General features: G+C 37.7%; 1 protein-coding gene across 4 annotated transcripts in view; it reads left to right on the top strand.

Moving 5' to 3' along the window:
* Positions 1-22,918, top strand: part of Spag9 (sperm associated antigen 9) — a 130,443-nt gene that overhangs the window by 89,612 nt on the left and 17,913 nt on the right. For all 4 annotated transcript variants that reach the window (XM_076871020.1, XM_076871019.1, XM_076871018.1 and 1 more), the window contains 13 exons: positions 469-599; positions 2,663-2,719; positions 3,812-3,985; positions 8,819-8,948; positions 9,982-10,071; positions 10,316-10,483; positions 10,922-11,093; positions 13,532-13,750; positions 14,004-14,199; positions 16,113-16,238; positions 17,408-17,488; positions 18,377-18,444; positions 21,724-21,872. In XM_076871020.1, the coding sequence (XP_076727135.1) occupies positions 469-599; positions 2,663-2,719; positions 3,812-3,985; positions 8,819-8,948; positions 9,982-10,071; positions 10,316-10,483; positions 10,922-11,093; positions 13,532-13,750; positions 14,004-14,199; positions 16,113-16,238; positions 17,408-17,488; positions 18,377-18,444; positions 21,724-21,872 (1,761 nt within the window). The remainder of the gene's footprint in view (positions 1-468; positions 600-2,662; positions 2,720-3,811; positions 3,986-8,818; positions 8,949-9,981; positions 10,072-10,315; positions 10,484-10,921; positions 11,094-13,531; positions 13,751-14,003; positions 14,200-16,112; positions 16,239-17,407; positions 17,489-18,376; positions 18,445-21,723; positions 21,873-22,918) is intronic.

Below are 22,918 nucleotides of genomic sequence, written 5' to 3'. Positions count from 1 at the left end.
GTTATTCTTATATTTGGGTACACTGTTAACTAGGCAATAAGTTTATCATTTATATTGATCTTTGGCTGTACATATGTATTGTTGGTTTTGGAACTAGCTTGTAGCTATTTTCTGAATGATGATTGTTATAGAACACAAAATTCACAAATAGAACAACATTTCTAAGTAAAACTGATGAGAGCATATTAAATCTGTATCGAAAACAGTTTTGGGTTTTAGTTTCAAATCTGCACTAATTTTTGTAATTTCTTTATAATATGTTTAAATATCAGTATTTATATCTAGAAATTAAATCACCTACCTCTTTTTAGTCATAAGTAACTATTTAAATTTTCATTGTTTTATTTCTCATCTATTAGATGAGAAATTAAGGAATGTTTAAAAACTTGAAGATTTTACTTAAATCTGAGATTAATCCCAAAAACATATAAGCTCCTGAAGTGATCTGTTGTTTTCTTGTCATTATAGAGTGATATACCCACAGCTCAGAGGAAGCGGTTTACTAGAGTAGAAATGGCCCGTGTTCTCATGGAAAGAAACCAGTATAAGGAGAGATTAATGGAGCTTCAAGAAGCTGTTCGATGGACAGAGATGATTCGGTTTGTATAAGAAGTACTCTGTGGGCTGGGGCTGGGGCTCAGTGGTAGAGAGCCTGCCTTTCACATGTGAGGCACTAGGTTTGATCCTCAGCACCACATAAAAATAAATAAATATATTGTGTCCATCTACAACCAAAAAAAATATTAAAAAAAAAAAAAGAAGTACTTTGTTGTTTTCCTACCATTGTTTCTTAAATCTATATATTTTTCATTCAGAACAAGTCTTCCCTTGAGGGTAAATATCATTTTCTCTGTTTACTAGGAGAGACTATAATACTTGGATTAGTAACAGAAAGTGATCAGAAAAGGTATCTTTTGAGTCACTGTGAATCTTCCAGGATGCTCCCACAATCTGTAAAAGGCAGTTGTTACTACTCAGGAATGATTGTCATTTTTCAAAAGAATGTAAAAACTGAGCTCACTGAAGTGGTACATGCCTGTAATCCTAACAACTTGGGATGAGACAAGAGAATCACAAGTTTGAGACCAGCCAAGGCAACTTAATGGGATCCTATCTCAAAATAGAAAGAACTCGGACTATAACTCAGTGGTTGAGTGTCCCTGGTTCAGTCCCTAGTATCACACCAGAAAAAAAGAAACTGATACTACTTTCATAGTGTTAAGAAAAGATCAAAATTTGTTATGCAATCTTTTTGGGTTTTGGTACTAGGGATTGAATCCACAGGCACTTTACCACTGAGCCACATCCCCAACCCTTTTAATTTTTTTATTTCGAGATAGGCTCTTGCTAAGTTGTTCAGGGCCTAAGTTGCTGAGGCTGGTCTTATACTTGCAATCCTCCTTCCTCAGCCTCCTGAGTCTCTGAAATAAAAGGCATGCACCACCATACCTGGCAGTATTGTCTTTTATTGGGTTTCAAATCTCACCTAATTCTGCCATCTAATTGTCATATTCTCACTAACAGTATTCCTTTAATTTAGCAAGAGCTCTTGAAATGCTTGTATATTAGTTGCCTACTAATATACCTATATTTTTGATTTACTAATGATAGCAATAATAAAAATAGTACCTATGGTAAGTTATTCTTATTTATTGGACAAGGAATCTGACCTGAGAAGAGTGTTCTTAACTGTAGTATTTAGTAAAGAGGGTAAATGTTAAATATTTTTAAAACTGAGGACATATATCCAGAGTCTGTTTTTCATTGCTGTTTTTAACTCTCACAGCCAAGATATAATCAATGAGTAAAAGGAAATGGTAGTTTATTCTTGTTTGTTGAAAAGACTTTTTCCCCCCCTCTAGTACTGAAGGATTGAACCCTGGGGCACTCTACCACTGACCTATATCCTAGCCCTGTTTATTTATTTGTTTGTTTGCTCTGGCATTTTTTTATTGGTGCATTATAGTTGTACATAATGGTGGAATTTGTTGTTATGTATTAGTACATGCACACAATGTATATTTTATTCTGAGACAGAATCTCACTAAATTGTGAAGGCCCCTGCTCAGCCTCCCTAAAGACTGGAATTGCAGGCAAGCACTACCATGCCTAGCTAAAAGTTGTTTTTAATTTTTTATTTTATTCTATTTTAGGAACTGGGGATTTAACCAGGGCAATTTACCTCTGAGCCATATCCCCAGCTCTTTTTATTTTGAAACAGGGTCTCACTAAATTGCTTAGGGCTTTGCTAAGTTGCTGAGGTTGGCCTTGAACTTGCAATATTCTTGCCTTAGTATTCTGAGTGACTGGGATTACAGGTGTGCATCATTGTACCCAGCTAAAAGATGTTTCTAATTTGGCAACATGGTGAGACCATGTCTTTAAAAAAAAAAAATGAAATGGAAAAATGTTTAAATATTAACTTTCAGGCATATTGGCTATTCTCTCCAACACAGATAATAATCTTCAGTTAGTAGACTAAGCTCTTTGAGTGAGAGATGGTATTTTATTAATCTAGTATTATTCACTTTCACAGATTGACTTCCTAATGGTGGATCAAAGTAACTACTTGCTGAACTTAACTGTGAAGTTCTTGGGTCTTTTGTTTTTCAGAAAGCAGAACACCTAACTGATGACCATTGTTTTTTTTTTTTTAATATAGGGCATCACGAGAAAATCCAGCCATGCAGGAAAAAAAAAGGTCAAGCATCTGGCAGTTGTAAGTACATTAAGGCTATTAGCACTTTGAAACAGGAAGATTATAGTTGATTTTTTAAAAATTGGAGATAAATAGCTAAACTGAATTTTTTTTTTTATAGCATGCCAACTCGGTAAGGCTGTTATTGAAGGACAAAAAAATACGCTATCGTAAGCTGCATCATGTTGGTTATGCATTTGATGGAATCCTCTCCCAAATTAAATAAAATAATGGGGGACTATTTATAAAGCTGATAATTACCTTGATCTCCATTAAATGTTACCCATTCATTGATTGTGAAAGATGTGAAGATGAGAAAGTTGGTGTTTGAGGGATTTGATTAGTGTGTGTATGTGTTGAATTTGAATTATATTTATGCTATGATTAAAACTTACCTTTTGGGTCTGGGACTGTGGCTCAGCAGTAGTGTAATGCCTTGGCATGTGTGAGGCACTGGGTTTGATTCTCAGCACCATGTATAAATAAAGATGTATCAACAACTAAAAAGAAATTAAAAAAAAAACCCTCTTTTAAATAGTCTGCTATGGAAACATCAAGTTTTAAATGAAAGTAATTTAAATTAAAAAACTTAATGGAAACATCAAATTTTTAAAATGTGGACATGAAAGAAATTTAAGTTGAGCTGACTTAGAAAATACATAAGATGTTTGTTAACGTGGTAATGTGTGCTCTAATACTTCACTATAAGACTGTTTTTAGAATTGGTATACTAAGCTGACAGTCACATCATGAGGCCTAATCTTGCTGCTTAACAACCACTCTTAAATTCACCAAGTAGGAGCAAGCAAAGCAATAATTTTATTTTGTTCATTCAGTAGAAGCTCCCTATACTTAAGAACTTCTCCCTTTCACATTATAGAAATTGCTAATTAAAGAACAGGTCTGGCTTCCTAAACCATAGTTTCTTTTCCCTGAAAATCTGAGTTTGGCTGCAGTGTGTGTCTACAAAGACTGTTTTTGCCAGTTTCTAACCTCATTGCCTTGTTAAAGCACTTTGGAATTTTCTTGAGCTTAAAAGTTTGTGGAAAATCATGAATTCTTATCACAGCAAACGTGGTAAACATACACTTTTTTTTTTTTTTTTTTTTTTAGTTTCAGCCGACTTTTCAGCTCCTCAAGTAATACAACAAAGAAGCCTGAACCACCTGTTAATCTAAAGTATAATGCACCCACCTCTCATGTTACTCCTTCTGTCAAGAAAAGAAGCAGCACCTTATCTCAGCTTCCTGGGGATAAGTCCAAAGCTTTTGATTTCCTTAGTGAAGAGTAAGTATTTTCTAGGGGCTGGAGATGTGGCTCAAGTGGTAGCGCGCTCGCCTGGCATGCGTGCGGCCCGGGTTCGATCCTCAGCACCACATACAAACAAAGATGTTGTGTCCGCCGATAACTGAAAAATAAATATGAAAATTCTCTCTCTCTCTCTCTCTCCCTCTCTCATTCTCTCTTTAGAAAAAAAAAAAAAAGAGTAAGTATTTTCTAGATGAATGGCCATGACCAAAATAAGTTAACATTTTCAAATTTTCTTGCCCCTTATTAGACCTTTTATAAGGATTCAGTTAAATCTAAAGACACTATTTGTATAACTTGTCTACCATTAATTACTTGTGGTCAGCACTTATTAAGAAAATTGCAGGGCTGGGGTTATGGCTCAGTAGTAGTTCGCTTGCCTAAAGGCCCTGGGTTCAATCCTCAGCACCACATAAAATAAATAAATAAATTAAATAAAGATATTGTGTTTAACTACAGCTAAAAAAATAAATATATAAAACAAAAGAAAATTGCATTTCACAGTTTTCATAAGGGGAATTTTTTTACATGCCTCATTTTTGTTGGTATGACATTGATAATTATTAATAGAAATACTAAACGTTTATTTATTTCGGTACTGGGGTTTGAAACCCATGGGCACTTAATCACAGAGTTACATCCCCAGCCCTTATCTATCTATTCTTCCTATCTATCTAGCTATCTATCTTTTGGTACCAGGGATTGAACTCAAGGGCACTTGACCATTGAACCACAACCCCAGCCCTGATTTGTATTTTATTTAGAGACAGGGTTGCTTTGTCTTTTTTTTTTTTTTTTCCCTGAGGCTGGCTTTGAACTTCACCTCCCAAGCTGCTGGGATTACAGGCATGTGCCACTGCAACCTGCTCCTTTTTATTTTTTATTTTGAGACATGCTCTCTTTAAGTTGTTTAGGGCCTTGTTAAGACGTTGAAGCTAGCTTTGAACTTGCAATCCTTCTGCCTTGGCCTCCTGAGATACTGGATTGCGGGTGTACACCACCATGCCTGGCTAAAGGTTTATATAATTGTTTTTCTTAAATATTTGAACTTTTCCTTTGATGTCCTGACTCTCTTACTGCTTAGATATATACAGACAAACTAATATCTTAGACAGACTAACATCTTAGCGCCCCAGTTTCTCTGACTGAAAAATAAGTCTAACATATCTCAAAGGTGTTAGGATTATATTTCATATATTTGTAAAATGCCTGATGTGTGTATGGGTAGATTTGTTAACTGTGATCAACACAGCTTGAAAGAACAAACAAGGCTTGTCGTCGGAGCAAATCCCATTTATTGAGGAACAGCTCCGCATATTTATAGAGCCAGGGGTGGTTTGACAGTTGGCATGGGGTGCTTTTTGATTGGAGGGTAAGGATCAGGTGAGCCAGCAGGGCTAGTCTGATTGGTGGGTAGGATCAGGTGAGCCAGCAGGGCTCACCATTAGATGACTCTTCTTGGGGGATGGGGAAGTTAGTCTTTGGAGCTGGAGCAACTCCCAACATTCCCCCTCTTTTTTATTAAATGAGAATGGGCGTCGACTCATTCTGGCTGCTTCCTGCTGAAATGGGGCTGTGTGGGAGAAAGAGGAGGGAAGTAAGGAGCCCCCACAGGTATCAACGAAGGTTCCTTGCCACCACAGATCCAGGAGTTGGTAATTCCTGAGGAGAAGCTAGTTAAAAGCTTGATTAGAAATTTTACCCACATGAGTCTGAATGAATTTTATGATAGGGGGAAGGAATAGGCACAGGGAGTTTTTATAGCCCAAATCTAAAGGGGTCTCTGGGTCTGCAAGCTACCTTGTTGGCCCAAGGGTGGTTAAGTGTTCAATCCGGGGGGCTTGGGCATTTGGGCTTGAAGCAAACAGGTGATATAGAACCAGACAGAGGGTTTGAGAGGTCAGCTAAATTTGTTTGGCATGCACTGCAGGCCCTGCAGACCAGCCTGTCCTGCATCTAACACCCTCAATTCCACTCTTCATTCCTAGTCCAATCTAGCTCCCTCCCCTCTCTATTAAGGCTGCTCTTCAAACTTTCTCCTACCTGGGTGTACCAGCTACCATATTTCCCTTTGAGAGCAGTCAGATCTCTCCAGGTTTTATGTGAAACACCTCAACTTTAAATACTGATACTTGGAATTCTTATGAAACTGGGAGGCCCTCTGGAGCCCTGTGTAAACTTGAAGGTGGACACGCTAAGTGCATGCTATCACACTTGGCATAGATGCTCCAGCTAACCACTCATAAGTGGAGCAGAATGGCCAGTTTTCTGCCAAAAGGGCCAGAAAAGATGAACAGGCCGAATCTGGGGCCTGACTGGAGCCCGTATGTTGATTGTTGTATTGAATTTAGAGAGAATATCTCAGCCAAGCAAAGGAATTTGACATTTGGGGCATAATAGGAACATCTGAGAGGTTGGGAAGTTGTCTATGGAACAGAGTAATAGGGGAATCTTTCTTGGATAGATGGTCTTTCTTCCTACCCTGACAATAGGAGAGGTGGACGGCACTGTTTGCCCCCAGAATTCTGTCAGGACTGAGAAGGTAGCTCTGGTGTCAAGGAGAAAGTTAACCTTGCACCTATCCACCTGAATCCGCACCCTGGGTTTCTGTCTATTGATCGTTATGGCCAGGGACAAGGACCCAAGGGCACTGTCAATTGATTGCCATGCCCAGAAGGTTGGAGGGTTCCATGGCCATAGGCCTCCTATGAGATCTAGAACAGTCAGAGCCCCAATGACCTTGTTGTTGACATTTAGGGCATGGGGTACGCAGAGTGCATGGTGCAGGACATGCCCTGGCCCAATGTCCCTCCTTGCCACACTTGAAGCAGGCGCCCAGGGGGGTTTTCGGTGATGGGCGGCGACCCAAGGAAGCACCCTGCTGGACCTGGGCGAGCATCTGAAATTTCTCAGTCTTGGGGGTGGCAGGGTCTTGTTTGAGCTTTTTTAGTTTGGCCTAGATGTCGGGGTAGTTCTGCCAGAGGAAATATGTCATAAGGACATGACAGCCATCTGGGGTTTTGGGAGTCTGATCTGGGGGCAGCAAGTGGCCCCGGAGGGTGATTGGGATTAACTCGGTGAGTTTCATTCGCATGGGCTCTGGCAAGTTCCCAGACTCTGGTACGTTCCTTAAGAAGGAGAGTATTAGCCAATAACATATAAGTGAGGCTATAAGCCTAGAGGGCCCTCTTGAAACTCTCTTTTGTGGTGAATGAGCCCAACCTTTACCCGAGTTGCATGGGGTCATTCATAGAGAACGGGACATGTACCTGGATAATGCCCTTAGGTCCAGCAACTTAAAGGGGCCATGGTTTGTGGGACTAGGGGCGGGACCTAGTTTGGGGGGAACTGAAGGTGTCAGCCGAGTCAGGGGGAGTACCTGAGGGGGTGGACGGAGCCGATGGGGGAGGTCGGTAGGGAGGAGGTTCATCTGCCGGATAGGTGGGGGTGAGAATGAAGAAGAGAAAAAGCCTCAACATAGGGGAACTCCTTCCACTTTTTTGAGCACTCACAGAAGTTAAACAGATCTCTGAGAATTGCGGGATCTAGGGATCCTCCTGGGGGCCATTGACTTTGATTATCTAATGGATAGTAAGGCCAATCTTATGTGCAGAATTTAATAAGGGGGCAGTCTGCAGGGAGGGAAGAAGAGGCCCCCATAGGTCAGGAGAGGGACAAGGGTGGTTGAGAGGGGGTGGGGAGTGCCTGTTCTTCCACCCCTCAGTACCTCCCACTCATGAACCAGATTCCAGAGAGTCCACCGTGACCATGAAGGTCTTGGTGGGGTGCGTTCTGTCCTCCAGATTGGGCGTCAGAGGTTTGCCGGACGATCACAGTCAAATCCCCTGCGTAGCCCATCTGAAGTTGGATACCCGATAGGGGAACTCACCTACTGAAGATATGGTGTTGTAAACAGCACTCGAAAGAGTAGACCAGGACGGCAAGCCTTGAGAGAGGGGGCCCTCGAACAGCAAGGCATTTCCCCTCTTGAGTTTCGGCACCAATGAAAGAACAAACAAGGCTTGTCATCAGAGCAAATGCCCGTTTATTGAGGAACAGCTCTGCATATTTATAGAGCCAGGGGTGGTTTGACAGTTGGCATGGGGTGCTTTTTGATTGAAGGGTAAGGATCATGTGAGCCAGCAGGGCTCTGATTGGTGGGTAAGGATCATGTGAGCCAGCAGGGCTCACCATTAGACGGCTCTTCTTGGGGGATGGGGAAGTTAGTCTTTGGAGCCGGGGCGATTCCCAACACAGCAAGTCACTTCACAAAAAATTTTAATGGCCTAAAGAAGAGAAATTGTTTTCAGAATTATTGTCATATTTTATTCCATAATGCCAAAGCTTACTCAAGTCTGTTGGCATTTTTTCTTCTGAAAGAAGTTAGAGGAATCTAAATCTAATTATCTTCCTGAGCAGTTTTTGACTTAGTGATCTTTTAGTCACTTGTAGAATATCCTCAGTAAAAGTTTATTGAATAAACAACAACAAAAATAGAAGAGCCAAAATTACTTAGAAATTTATTCCTTTTATATGACCAGCATCTATAACCTGATAGAAGTTTGATGGCTAATGATCCAGTATAATAGTCTTCTTACTAACCCTTTAAAGCTTTACTACACAAATATAAAAGGACCAGTATAACTTTTTTTTTTTTTTAAATGCAGTGCTAGGGATTAAACCCAGTTCCTCACATATGCTAGGAAGTATGACACTTTTGAAAGAGCTATTGTAGTCAGAAAAAATCAAATAATTTTTGTTGTTTGTCTTGTAACATTTACTTAATTTAAATAGGAAATCTCTTCCTTCTAGAACTGAAGCTAGTTTAGCCTCGCGCAGAGAACAAAAGAGAGAACAGTATCGTCAGGTAAAGGCACATGTTCAGAAGGAAGATGGTCGAGTGCAAGCTTTTGGCTGGAGTCTGCCTCAGAAGTATAAACAGGTAAGTTGCGAAATTCTGTGAGTGATAGAAGTGTACTTGGGTGTGAAGAATTTGGAATACGTATCACAGACCTGTTCATTTCTTGCTGCGTAGACTTGGCATGCATGTAGGGAGGTGATGAGGATTTTCAAGGTTATTTTGTAGTGCCCTAGAATGCAAATGAAATGCCTGAGTCTAAGAAGAGGTGTGGTCAAAAAAGGGTTCAAAGAATGTGGAACTTGAGGTTCTGCCTTAACTAGAACAAGCTGTTTTAATGCTTGGAGATTTTATTTATTTTTATTTTTATTATTTTATTTTTTTGTAGTACTGGGAATTGAACCTAGGGTACTCTATTACTGAGCTACATCCCTGGTCTTTTTTGAGACAGGGTCTCACTAAATTGCTGAGACTGGCCTTGAACTTGGAATTTTCTTGCCCTAGCCTCCTGAGTAACTGGATTATAATCATGCTCCACTGCACCTGGCTTGAAGATTTTCTTTTTTAAAAGAACAATATTTGGGGGCCAGGGTCATGGCTAAGTGATAGAGTGCTTGCCTAGCATGCATGGGGCACTGGGTTCAGTCCTCAGCACACATAAAAATAAAATATTGGGTCCACCTAAAACTAAAGAACAGATTTTAAAAAATATATTTTTTAAAAAGTGTTTGTTGTTTAAAAGGTGTAAGAAGTCAATGGCGTCCAGCCTTTTAAATTAACTAAAGCCTAGTTCAGGTTTTCAAGAATTTTATCTACTTCATATTCCGTACCCCTAAGAGACTCAGCACATTTGTATATATACATGTACACACATGTGTATATATGTGAAAATTAGTGCCTTTGTTCTGAGCACTAATAGTATCCTAGTATTCTGTTTATTTCTTTTAATTGCAACTTGATTTTCTGTTGACTTTTCAAATAAGAATAACAAAATGAACCTGAATTTGATTTCAGGGAGCAAATGTATAACAGCATTGCCTACCCATGTCTCAGTGATTCTATTAGAAGTTTACTTTTGATAAGACTTACTAATTTGTGCCTTCCCCCACCCCATTAGGTAACCAATGGTCAAGGGGAAAATAAGATGAAAAATTTGCCTGTGCCTGTCTATCTCAGACCTCTGGATGAAAAAGATGCATCCATGAAGGTAAGCTAATTGTGAAGCTAAAGCAGGTATTCCCTAAACTTTAGATAGATAGATTTTCTTTCCTCATAAAACCAGAAAAGTTTAAACACTGCTTCTGCAGTGAGATTATTATTCATTTTGTCATCTTAGAGTGTATTAAATGTCTAATTTACCACCCTTAGTTGTTTTGAGAAAAGGAACCACTTTAAGCATTTTTAGAGAGAAAATTACAATAATACTTTTTTTTTTTTTTTTTTCTGAGAAGCTGTGGTGTGCTGTTGGAGTCAATTTATCTGGTGGGAAGACCAGAGATGGTGGTTCTGTTGTTGGAGCAAGTGTATTTTACAAAGATGTTGCTGGTTTGGATACTGAAGGCAGCAAACAGCGAAGTGCATCTCAGAGTAGTTTAGATAAGTTAGATCAGGAACTTAAGGTAAGTGTTTATGAAACTATTAGTTTAGCTTTTTGATCCAAAATTTACTTCTGGGTATAAGTTTTTTTAAGTTGTGGTTACTATGCCCTTCCTTACCATCCCCCATTACCCTTTTAAAACCAATTTTTTTGAGGTGTTATTCATATATAATCAAGCATATCCTTGAAATGACTATGGTCCAAAGAGTTTTGCCAAAAGTATACACCTATGCAACCACCACTACAATCAAGATATAAAGTATTTTAATCATTGATCCACTTTAACTACTACTTTTTAGTCTAGTAATTGATACTGACAAGTGGTTGTATTTTTACCTTCCCAAATTACCTGGAAATAAATTTGAAATAATATTACCTTTTATTGTAATAGCACAGCTTTATGAATATTTGCACATATTTATGATCTTAAACATTCATTCTCTTCATTTTGCCTACTTAGGAACAGCAGAAGGAGTTAAAAAGTCATGAAGAATTATCTAGTCAAGTCTGGATCTGTACCAGCACTCATTCAGCTACAAAAGTTATCATCATTGATGCTATTCAGCCAGGCAACATCCTTGACAGTTTTACTGTTTGCAACTCTCATGTTCTTTGCATTGCAAGTGTCCCAGGTAAGAATGAGTCTTGTATCTCCCTTCTCTTCCCTCTCTTCCCATTCTCCACACTTGCTTCCAGGCAGGATTGCATTTGGCTGCCTAGCTCTCATGGAGTTCTAGTTGGGGAAAACCAAAAATTAACTAGAAACTCTTGAATAAACAAGATATTTTCAGATGGTGAAAATACTGTGAAGAAAATAAAATATGAGAAGATAAATGGAAGTCAAAGGACAGGGTGCTATTTATATTAAATAATAAAGGAAGGTGTTCTAATATTCTGAATTAAATATATGGTGTTAAGACATTTGCTAAAAAATTTAGAAGGGGGCCTGAGGTTGTGGCTCAGTGGTATAGAGTGCTTGTCTGGCATTTGTGAGGACCTGGGTTCTATCCCCAGCACTTCATAAAAAAATAAACAAATAAAATAAAGGTTTAAATTAAAAAAAAAAAATTAAAAGGGCTGGGTGCAGTCACACACACCCTGTAATCCCAGTGGCTCAGGAGGCTGAGGCAGAGTTCAAAGTCAGCTTCAAGCACTTAGTTAGACCCTGAGCAACTCAGCAAAGACCATGTCTCTAAATAAAATATTAAAAAGAGCTGGGAATGTGGGTAAATGCCCTTGGGTTCAATCCCTGGTACCCAATAAATAAATAAATTAAAAAAAATAAAAAGTCCATAACATCCTTACAATGAGACCCTGTTTCAACAAAAAAGATAAAAAGGTCAGGGGATGTAGATCAGTGGTAAAGCACACCTGGTTCAATCCCCAGTATTTAAAAAAAAAATCTGGGGCTGGGATTGTGGCTCAGAGGTAGAGTGCTCACCTATCATGCATAAGGCACTGGGCTCCATCCTCAGCACCACATAACAATAAAATGAAGATGTTGTGTCCACCTATAACTTATATATATATATATATATATATAGTATGATGGAAAATCTAGAAAGAGATAATAATGATAGCTACACAACATTGTGAATGTAAATAATGTCACTGACTTGTATTTTTTTTTGTGGGGAGTGCTACCGGGAATTCTTTTTTTTTTAAAGAGAGAGAGAGAGAGGGGGAGAGAGAGAGAGAGAATTTTAATATTTATTTTTCAGTCATCAGCGGACACAACATCTTTGTTTTGTATGTGGTGCTGAGGTTCGAACCCAGGCCGCACGCATGCCAGGCAAGTGGGCTACCGCTTGAGCCACATCCCCAGCCCCACTACCGGGAATTGAACACAGGGGTACTTGACCATTAAACCACATCCCCAGCCCTATTTTGTGTTTTATTTAGAGACAGGGTCTCACTGACTTGCTTAGCACCTTGCTTTTGCTGAGGCTGGCTTTGAACTCAGGATCCTCCTGCCTCACTCTCCCAAGCCACTGGGATTACAGGTGTGTGTCATTGCGCCTGGTTATACTTTTCATTATAATTAAATTTTGGTATTACATGAATAAAAAAATCTTCTAAATAAAGTGGAGAGTATTACATGAATAAAAAAATCTTCTAAATAAAGCGGAGAGTATTACATGAATAAAAAAATCTTCTAAATAAAGCGGAGAAGGTTAGTTTTTATATTGTAAATGCTTAATTTTTAAATGTAGTAATCTCTTAAGGCAGGCACTATGTATATATACTTAGGGGCATTTATGTATTTCTTTTTTTTTCTTTTTAGTACTGGGAATTGAACTCAAGGACACTGAGTCACATCCCCAGCCCATTTCATTTTTTATTTTGAGATAGGGTCTTGCTAAGTTGCTTAGGGCCTGACTGAGTTGCTGAGGCTGGCTTTGAACTTGTGATTCTCCTGCTTCAGCCTCCTGAGTATCTGGGATTATAGGCGTATATCACAGCACCCAGCATGGTTTTAATTTTTAATAGTAATAGGCCATATTTCAAATAGTAATCTCATTCATTTAAAAAAAAAAACTTTTTAAAATTTTTTTTGCTGGCTTGATGTCACATACTGTTAGACTGTTTTAAACTTCACATGGCTGGTAAGGAGTTAATTAAGAACATGACATTTTTTGGGCTGGGGATGTGGCTCAAGTGGTAGCACGCTTGCCTGGCATGCGTGGGGCGCTGGGTTCAATCCTCAGCACCACATAAAAAGTAAAAATAAAGATGTTGTGTTCACTGAAAACTAAAAATATATACATATATATATATATATATTAAAAAATTCTGTCTCTCTCTAAAAAAAAAAAAAAGAACATGACATTTCATGTTTTATGTGCACTCGCCTTAATAGCTATATTTTTATATTTTCATTAGTTTTAGCTATATTATTTTACTTTTTCAGTCAGTTTCCTATTTTTAATGCTACCAGTTTGGCAATGTTATTTAAGTCCCTATATCACCTGCACATTTTCACCTTAAGCTTCAAGTGACTTTAATGGGGGGGAAAAAAGTGCTGTTTATAGGAGTTTACTTAACTATTAAAGTTTATCTCATTTTCCAGGAGCCCGAGAAACAGACTATCCTGCAGGAGAAGAACTTTCAGAATCTGGTCAGGTGGACAAAGCATCTTTATGTGGAAGCATGACAAGCAACAGCTCAGCAGAGACAGATAGCTTGTTGGGAGGCATCACAGTGGTTGGTTGTTCCACAGAAGGTGTGACAGGAACTGCCACTTCTCCTAGTACCAATGGTGCTTCACCAGTGATAGACAAACCACCAGGTATGTCTGCTCTTACCTGCCATGTGTTGTGGAATTTGATCCTATCCCAGATGTCTCATTAGGGACTTGTTGATCCTAAATTTGCAAGAATGAAAGAGCTGGGAAGAAGATGCCATATTGACTGTTACCTGCTCAGTTCCATAATACAATGCAAAGAGAGGATCAGAGGAGTGGAGTTCCATAGCAGAAATTTGTGTGGGGAAAGCATTGGCGTGGAAAAGTTCAAACTCAGAGTGCTTTATATATTTTACAGAAATGGAAGCGGAAAATAGTGAGGTTGATGAAAATGTTCCAACAGCAGAAGAAGCAACTGAAGCCACAGAAGGCAATGCAGGATCCACTGAAGACACTGTGGACATCTCCCAGCCTGGTGTATACACAGAGCATGTCTTTACAGATCCTTTAGGAGTTCAGCTCCCAGAAGACCTCTCTCCAGTCTATCAGTCAAGGTATACTTCCTAAGTCACTAACTTAGAAAACTGGGTAAAGAGCACAACTAAAAGGAACCAAAATAACCTCAAGTAGCCAAAACATTCCTGCTAATTGGCATCAGTGTTGTGGTCCAAATGATGTTATTGCCTGTTCCTGCTGTATCTTCATCTTTTCCTTTCTCTTCATTCTCTTTGGATACTTTTTTCCCTTCATTTCTTCTGGGTGTTTTCCAATATAAAAAAATCTTGCCCATCAATTCAAACTCTTCCTGGTCATTTTCTCCTGTTTTTTGTCTTTTTAAATTATATTATGTTTTCCATTCTACTATTACTTCTTGGTCGTTTAAATTCCCATCCCCATTCTCACTCATACTCCCATCACCAGCAAAATTGGCCATTGTTTAAATTTGTCTCACTCATACTCCCATCACATGAGCTTGAATGACCTTTCTGAATTTAGTTATCATATAAACATTTTCTTAGAAAACAGGCTTTTCCTTTAACGTGTTGGTTAATTCAGTCCCATTTAGTAAATTATTTCATTTTCTTTCTTGCCTTCTCTAGAAGCCCTTAGGTGAGGGTCTCTTGAAACTGATTTTTTTCTCAGTGTGTAGAGCAACCAAAAGTCTACTAATATTTAAACCAGAACAAATCATTCATTAACATTTAATTGTTAATTTAGAATAAAGTCACATTTTGAATTTAGTAGTCCAGTTATATCCTTTACTTAATTTTTCCTAACAATTCAAAAGAAAAGTTTTATGATAGAATACAAGCATATTTCAGCTTAATTTCCTTTAGAAAACTCTTTTAGTTTTTATGTGTATGTGTATCTTTTCCTCCCCAGAAGAAACTATTGTAAAATTCAAAATAACTATAAAGGAGACCCATAATTATAATCTGTGCATTATCTGCTGAATTTCATTACCATGTCTTACTCCCTTATCTGCACTTTAAAACTCCTGGGTTAACGTTTTTGGTACACCGGTTGAATTTTTTTTTTTTTTTTTTTTTTTTTTTTAACCAGAGATTGAAGTTAGGGCTGGGGATGTGGCTCAAGTGGTAGCACGCTCGCCTGGCATGCGTGCGGCCCGGGTTCGATTCTCAGCACCACGTACAAAAAAAGATGTTGTGTGCGCCGATAACTGAAAAATAAATATTAAAAAATTCTCTCTCTCTCTCTCTCTCTCTCTCTCTCTCCTCTCTCACTCTCCTCTCTCACTCTCTCTTTAAAAAAAAAAAGAGATTGAACTTAGGGGCACTTGACCACTGAGCTACATCCCAGCCCTGTTTTGTATTTTACTTTGAGACAGGGTCTCACTGAATTGCTTAGTGCCTCGCTTTTGCTGAGGCTGGCTTTGAACTCGGGATCCTCTGCCTCAGCCTCTCAAGCCACAAGATTACAGGCGTGTGCCACTGCATCCAGCTTGAAATATTATTTAACATTGGCTTTCTGGAATTTTACTGTTCGATTTTTTTTTTTTTTTTTAAGACCAGTGATAAACTTAAATGTAGAAGTCAGGATGATGGAGCACACCTATAGTCCCAGCTGATTGGGAGGCTCAGGAGTATAGGTTACAAGCCTAGGCAATTTAGCAAGACTCAAAGTTTAACAACAACAACAAAAGAAAGTTCAGTGTCAGAGCACTTTCCTAGCAAGATCCTGGATTTAATCTTCAGTACCACAAAAAATAAGATAAATGAAAACTTTTTAAAAACACATTTTAGGGGCTGGGGATGTGGCTCAAGTGGTAGCGTGCTCACCTGGCATGTGTGAGGCACTTGGTTTGATTCTCAGCACCTTATAAAAATAAAGATATTGTGTCCACCTAAAAAAATTTTAAAAACACGCACACATTATATAGAAATGTTCAGTCCCCTAAAAATCATAGGTAAGTGTACTCATTTTTTTCTTGTTCCCTCTTTCACAGTAATGACTCAGATGTGTATAAAGATCAAGTATCAGTATTGCCAAATGAACAAGACCTGGTGAGAGAAGAAGCTCAGAAAATGAGTAGTCTTTTACCAACCATGTGGCTTGGAGCTCAAAATGGCTGGTAAGCGCCAGCACTTTGACGATGACAGTATATTTAATCCTTTACTTTTGCTTTTGAAAGCAGAAGAAAAATGAATAAAATGGGGTAAACACAAAGTATATATTAATTCAAAGAATTTATGATATACACAAAAATTTCAAATTTTGTTCACAAACTGAACTTGGATTGGTTATGAAAGGTAAACTATATTATTTTTGCTATAGAGTATTCTCTTTAAATAATATTCTTAGGAGAAGAGGTAAATAAGTCTGGGTTCTCTAGAAATAGAAGATCCTGAAGAGCACAAAAATAAAGAATTATGGATGTATAGAATGTGTGCATAGGTTTATGTTGGCAAGAAATACTATTGATTGAACTAATGTGTCTGGTTTCAGGAAAGCCCAATCCCAAGCATGACTTTATAGTAGATGTACTAGAAAAAACAGAGAAAAATCATAGTTTGAAAGCTCAGAGGATAATAACTAACATTACAAGGCTTGTTCATTTTCTAGTATTGTAGAGAATCTTACAAACCTGTGCGTTTCTAGAGGTTGAACAGGATCACTTGTGTGTCTTTTCCATAGGGGTCTAATATAAAAGGAGGGATCAGCAAACATGTATAAATGTGTTCTAATAGAACGTTTTGGACACTAAAAGTTAAATTCCATTTCAAATTCACATGTCACAAAATTCTCTTAATTTTTCCTCTAACCATTTAAAAAAAGAAAAACTTCTTAGTTTTCAGACTAAAGTGGCAGGCAGGGTTTGGCCAGGAGTGATCATATCAGAAAACCTGTATCAAATGAATTAAACTAAGCTAGCCACTCCCTGATGTGCATCACCTTGTCACCTAAAAGTAGCAGACAGTTTAAGATAATTCAAGGGTTTTAGCTAAAAATTTGTGGGGCAAGCTGAAATTAGTTGAAGCTAATTGATACTCCAACATTAAACACTAGTCTGAATGATTTTCAGACTCCAGGTGTTTCTTTTTGCTTGAGCAGCCTATTTCTCTGAGGCTAACCCTGACTCTCATTTTTGTTTTTTGACTATTGCATAAAAGCAGCAGCACCTTTATGTCAAATCTGTATGGTCCTCTTCTTTCCTCTTGATTGAATTTTGTGGTCACTACTAGAAATAAGTAACAATGTGATATTTTCTATGCCTTACCAGTCTTCACTTTGTTTCTGCAGTTTGTATGTCCACTCATCTGTAGCCCAGTGGAGGAAATGCCTCCATTCCATTAAACTTAAAGATTCGATTCTCAGTATTGTGTAAGTTTTATTTTTGAAATTCTTCCTTGAAAAACTACATATTTTGGTATAAACTAGATTTTTAAGATTATACAATCTAATAGGTACTTCATGAATAAATCAGTATCTAGATTTGGTTGGTTGGTTTTAACTCATTTTTTGAAACGGGAGAAATTAGAGTGAAAAAGTCTATAATAGAAAATTAAAAAGAAAACTTTTATGTAGAAGGGAAACCTTAACTTGGCAGATTGATTTGTCACCATACTGGGAGTTCTTCAGTATTTCCAGAAGAGAATCAGTGCTGATTAATGTCTGTTTGTTTGCAGTATTCCTTATGGTTTGTGAATATGTTGGGGGATTAATTTGCTAGTTCTTTTCTATATGTTGGCTATCAAAGATCTGACAGTTTATCTCTCAGTCCAGTGATCTGTTAGTTCCACTCAAAGAGTGTGTTTTTTGGCTTGTAGAATCATCTTGACTATCTGCAGTGAGAGGTTTGCCCAGAAAGTGAAACAACTGAGATAGCACACATGCCGTTTATTTAGTTCAGACGACATTGTTGCATAGCAAGACATTCACAATGAAGAAAGCAGTATGGCAGGACATGGTGGTATAGGCTTGTAATCCCAGTGGCTTGGGAGCCCGAAGCAGGAGGATTGCAAGTTCCAAGCCACTCTGCAAGATCCTGTATCAAAATAAAACCTAAGATCTGGGGATCTAGTTCAGTGATAGAGCATCCCTGGGTTCAATCCCCAGTACTGAAAAAAAAGAAGAAAAAGTATGTTCATTTATGTTCTGTGTAATCTCCTTATCTTGTCATATAATGGTGCTTTGAAAAGCTCAGCACTAATGCAGTGGCATGTGGTTTTTCCTCAGTAGAGATTCTGAAATCTCTTTTCCTGTTTGCAGACATGTGAAAGGAATTGTGTTAGTGGCCCTGGCTGATGGCACCCTCGCAATCTTTCACAGAGGAGTTGGTGAGTTATGAATAGATAATGTATATGCTTTATCTTTTATAGTTTAAAAAAATAAACTTTTTTTAATTTGATGCAGGGTCTCCCTAAGTTGCTTAGGGCCTTGCTAAATTGCCAAGGCTGGCCTTGAATTTGTGATACTCCTCTCTTAGTCTCCTGAGTCACTGGGACTACAGGTGTGCGCCAATGCCCTTTGTAGCTAGTAATATTTTAAAGACATGATACTTAATAAACATCAGTAAATACGAATGCCTTCATGGAATATGCATGAGCAGTATGACTCATGGAAAATATATTTACCATAGTGAGCAAGTAGTTTAGCATTTTCTGGTACTCATATAATAAATATGGAGGCTTTTGTTTTGCATTTATACATTTACTAGAAAGAAGTTTTGTGAGTATTATTTTTTTTCATTTGTCCTGCTTAAAAATGATATGCATCTACGTATATTTGTTAAGTTTTGTTGTTGTTGTTATTTGTTTTTTTTAGAGGGGTACCAGGGATTGAACTCGGGGGCACTCAACCACTGAGCCACATCCCCAGCACTAGTTTGTATTTTATTTAGAGACAGGGTCTCATTGAGTTACTCATTACTTCACTTTTGCTGAGGCTGGCTTTGAACTCGGGATCCTCCTGCCTCAGCCTCCCTAGCAACTGGAATTACAGGCATGCACCACTGCACCTGGCATATATTTGTTAAGTTTTTATTAAAAATTATTTTTTAAGGTTTAATATTTTTATTATATTTCTGTTTTATTTTATTTGATTGATTGATTGATTGATACTGAGAAAACTCAAGGATACTCTACTACTGAACTACATCCTCAACCCTTTTCATTCTTTATTTTGAAACAGCGTCTCACTAAGTTACCCAGGCTAGCCTTGAACTTGCCATCCTACTGCTTTGACCTCCCAAGTAACTGGGATTATAGGCATGTGCCATCATACTCAGTTATATTCCCCTTTAAAGCCACTGTTTTTGCCACTTCAGGTGAAGGGGAGATGGTATCAGAAAACTTATATTAAATGGGTTAGATTAAGAGAATTGAGTATGTATCACTTTATCACTCCTTTGTACATGTGTCAACCAAAAATGATAGTTCATTTCCTACCCAGTAGGGTGGTAGATCAGGGAAATATTATACACTGCTTTTGAGTTTTATCAAAGCACTTTCTCAAAATCTCATATATGTTTTTGAGGTTAGAGATATGTTAGGTAGCTGATACTTAGGTACCTTTGTAACCGAACAGTACCTAGATATTGCTGGTTAATAACTCCATGTTATCAAAGAGATAGGGTCCTATTTTATTTCAGAGGCCCTTTATGAAATTTTCTGTTTATTCCTCACAACATCTTATGAGCAATATTCTATTGCTATCCTTGTTTTATAGATTAGGAAACTGAGGTACAGAGCATTTTAGTCACCTGTTTGTTCATGGTCCCTCAACTAGTTAAGTGAAAGAGCCTAGAAAATAATCACATAATAAATATTTTGAATAAACTGAATCTAAAATTATATTGATAGAATAAGACAAAATACATTTATTTAGTTAAGGACCAGCACAAAGTCCTACATTTGATATCAGAAGAGCAAAATGGAAAAACATGTCTGAAGAGTGAGAATTACATGAAGGTTAACTATAAACTCAATATGAGGTAGTTAACATTTTAAACCTCATAGAAATAAAGTGTACAGAAGAGTGCTTATGGTGATCTGCTTTGCTTGACAAAATAACTTATGCAATGGGTATCAACACAGGAGAATTAAGATAAAGATCTGTAAACTGTGATAGGTATAAACGTCATTCAAAAGATGCTTTGTTGAGCCAGGTGCAGTGGTGCACACCTATAATTCCAGCAGCTTAGGAGGCTGAGGCAGCAGGATCCCAAGTTCAAAGCCACCCCAGCAGCAGAAGAGAGGTGCTAAGCAACTCAGTGGGACCCTGTCTCTAAATAAAATACAAAATAGGACTGGGGATGTGGTACAGGGGTCGAGTGCCCCTGAGTTCAGTCCCTGGTACCAAAAGGAAAACATGCTTGATGTTGAAAAGACAAGATAAAGCTTAACAAAGAAATTAGGACTGTATTGATTCTGTTTAACTGGGCAAAACTATAGACCAGTGGATGGTTACATACTAGTCATGTTGGCAATCAAAAAGTTTTAGATTTTGGAACATTTTGGATTTCAGGTTTTCAGATTAAAAATGCTCATACTAGGGGCTGGGGATGTGGCTCAAGCGGTAGCGCACTTGCCTGGCATGCGTGCGGCCCGGGTTCGATCCTCAGCACCACATACAAACAAAGATGTTGTGTACGCTGATAACTAAAAAATAAATATTAAAAAATAAATAAATAAATAAATTTTTTAAAAAAGAATGCTCATACTATATTCACAATTACTAAAGTGTTAGAATGAATTGGCCTCATCTTCTACTCAGGAAAATACATCAAGATGCCCATCAGATATTATCCCCAAAACAACCTTAAATTTGTTTTCACATGTGCTCCATCTGTCTCTGTCTCTGTCTCTCTTTTTCCTCTCTCTCTCTTTGGTGTTAGGGATTGTAAGGCAAGCACTCTACCATTGAGCTACACACTAGTTTTAAAGTTTGTTCTAATTCTTAAAACATCATTATAAACAAGTTGTAACTAATTTTATCACATCATTGCTTTGGGGAAGCATTTACTTTTATTTATTTATTTTTTGGTACTGGAAATTGAACCCAGGGGCATTCTGCCACTGAGCTATATCCCTTGCTTTTTTTTTCCTTCTTAATTTTGAGACAGAATCTCTCTTGCATTGCTGGACTCAAACTTGTAATCTCCTTGTTTCAACCTCCCAGGTTTCTGGGGTTATAGGCATGCACCACTACACCCAGCTTATTGACTTTAATTTTTTTGTAATACTGGGGGTTGAACCCAGGACCTCATGTATGGTAGGCAATTACTCTACCACTGAGCTACATCCCCAACCCCTTTTATTTTATTTTGAGACAGAGTCTCACTGAGTTTCCACAGCTGTCCTCGAACTTGCAATCCTGCTGCCTCAGCCTCCCAGATAGCTGAAATTATAGATGGGTGCCACCACATCCACCAGAAAACATGTTTTAAAGAGGCTCCAAGTACTGAGTGGCTGGTTGGATTAAATGACCTTTGAGATAGCTTTGAATTTTGCAGTGTATGGATAAGATAAAAGGTTTACTCAATACAGACAATTTGAGTGCTTTATCAATCAGAGGTAATATGCATTATTAACTATAAATTTCTTCTTATCTTCAAGATGGACAGTGGGACTTATCAAACTATCATCTCTTAGACCTTGGACGGCCTCACCATTCTATACGATGTATGACTGTGGTACACGACAAAGTCTGGTGTGGCTACAGAAACAAAATCTATGTGGTTCAGCCAAAGGCCATGAAAATAGAGGCAAGTTTAAACCTGTTTTTTTGTACTTTGTGAATTTGTATTATCCAAAGACTAGAAGACTATTTTTTTTTTTCAGTTTCTATAGAGATTGTTTTCTGAATCTATGTGTTTTGGGGACACATTAGTATTATTTTTGGATGTCTTAGCTTTCTGTGATATTTCAGCTCTTTTGCCTCTTTTGACTATAAGGTTGGGAAAATGGGTGGGGTTTTTTGTTTTGTTTTGTTGTTTTTTAATGAAGATTCACACATGAATGTTAAAGTATGCCTGTGTTTATATCCATAGATGTATGTGTGTTTTATTTGAATACTTGATGCATGATCGTTTAACTATGGAAGGATTGGTTGAGAGGATTCCCAAGTTTCCACACACCACTCCATGTAAATCCAGGCACATCCTCATGTATATCACAAATTGAGAAATAGCATTACAGTGAGAATTTGTTATAAAAACAAAAGGCTCTTATTATTGCTTTCCTAAAATGTTTTTGACACAATATATAAATTTATTATTAATAGTTTTTTTAAAAAGCTATTTATAGCAGGAAATTTTTTTTAAGGTGAAATTTCTCCTCCCAGCCCCAAATCCCATTCCCTTTCTGGAAGTTCCAAAATGTTATTTATTTTTCATCTCTATTTTTTATACAACATTGTGGGTTCCTTTTTGCTTAATTATAAATAGGATATCACTTCATGTATTATTCTATAGCAACACAAAATCCTGAGAGTCACAATCTTTCTGTTGAACGCTGTCACACAGTATGGAGGTACCAGCATTATTTTTGTAAAGTTACGTTGTCTACAGTGCTAAAGCTCAATGCCATTTAATTCTTTATTCTCCTTTTAATTTTTATTTTATTTGTTTATGTATATGTGTATTTTGCATTCAAGATGAAAGAAATTGTGTATATGAGGGTAATCATATTAAGGTAACTAGGCTCCCCCTTTTTTTTAAAATACCTTTATTTTATTTATTTATTTTTATGTGATGCTGAAGATGGAACCCAGGGCCTTGCATGTGCTAGGTGAGCGCTCTACCACTGAGCC

This window comes from Callospermophilus lateralis, chromosome 11 (genome assembly GCF_048772815.1).
Source record: "Callospermophilus lateralis isolate mCalLat2 chromosome 11, mCalLat2.hap1, whole genome shotgun sequence".
NCBI classification, from domain to species: Eukaryota; Metazoa; Chordata; class Mammalia; order Rodentia; family Sciuridae; genus Callospermophilus; species Callospermophilus lateralis.
Note: the sequence above shows the minus strand (reverse complement) of the source record. Positions and strands in the feature narration are given on the sequence as shown.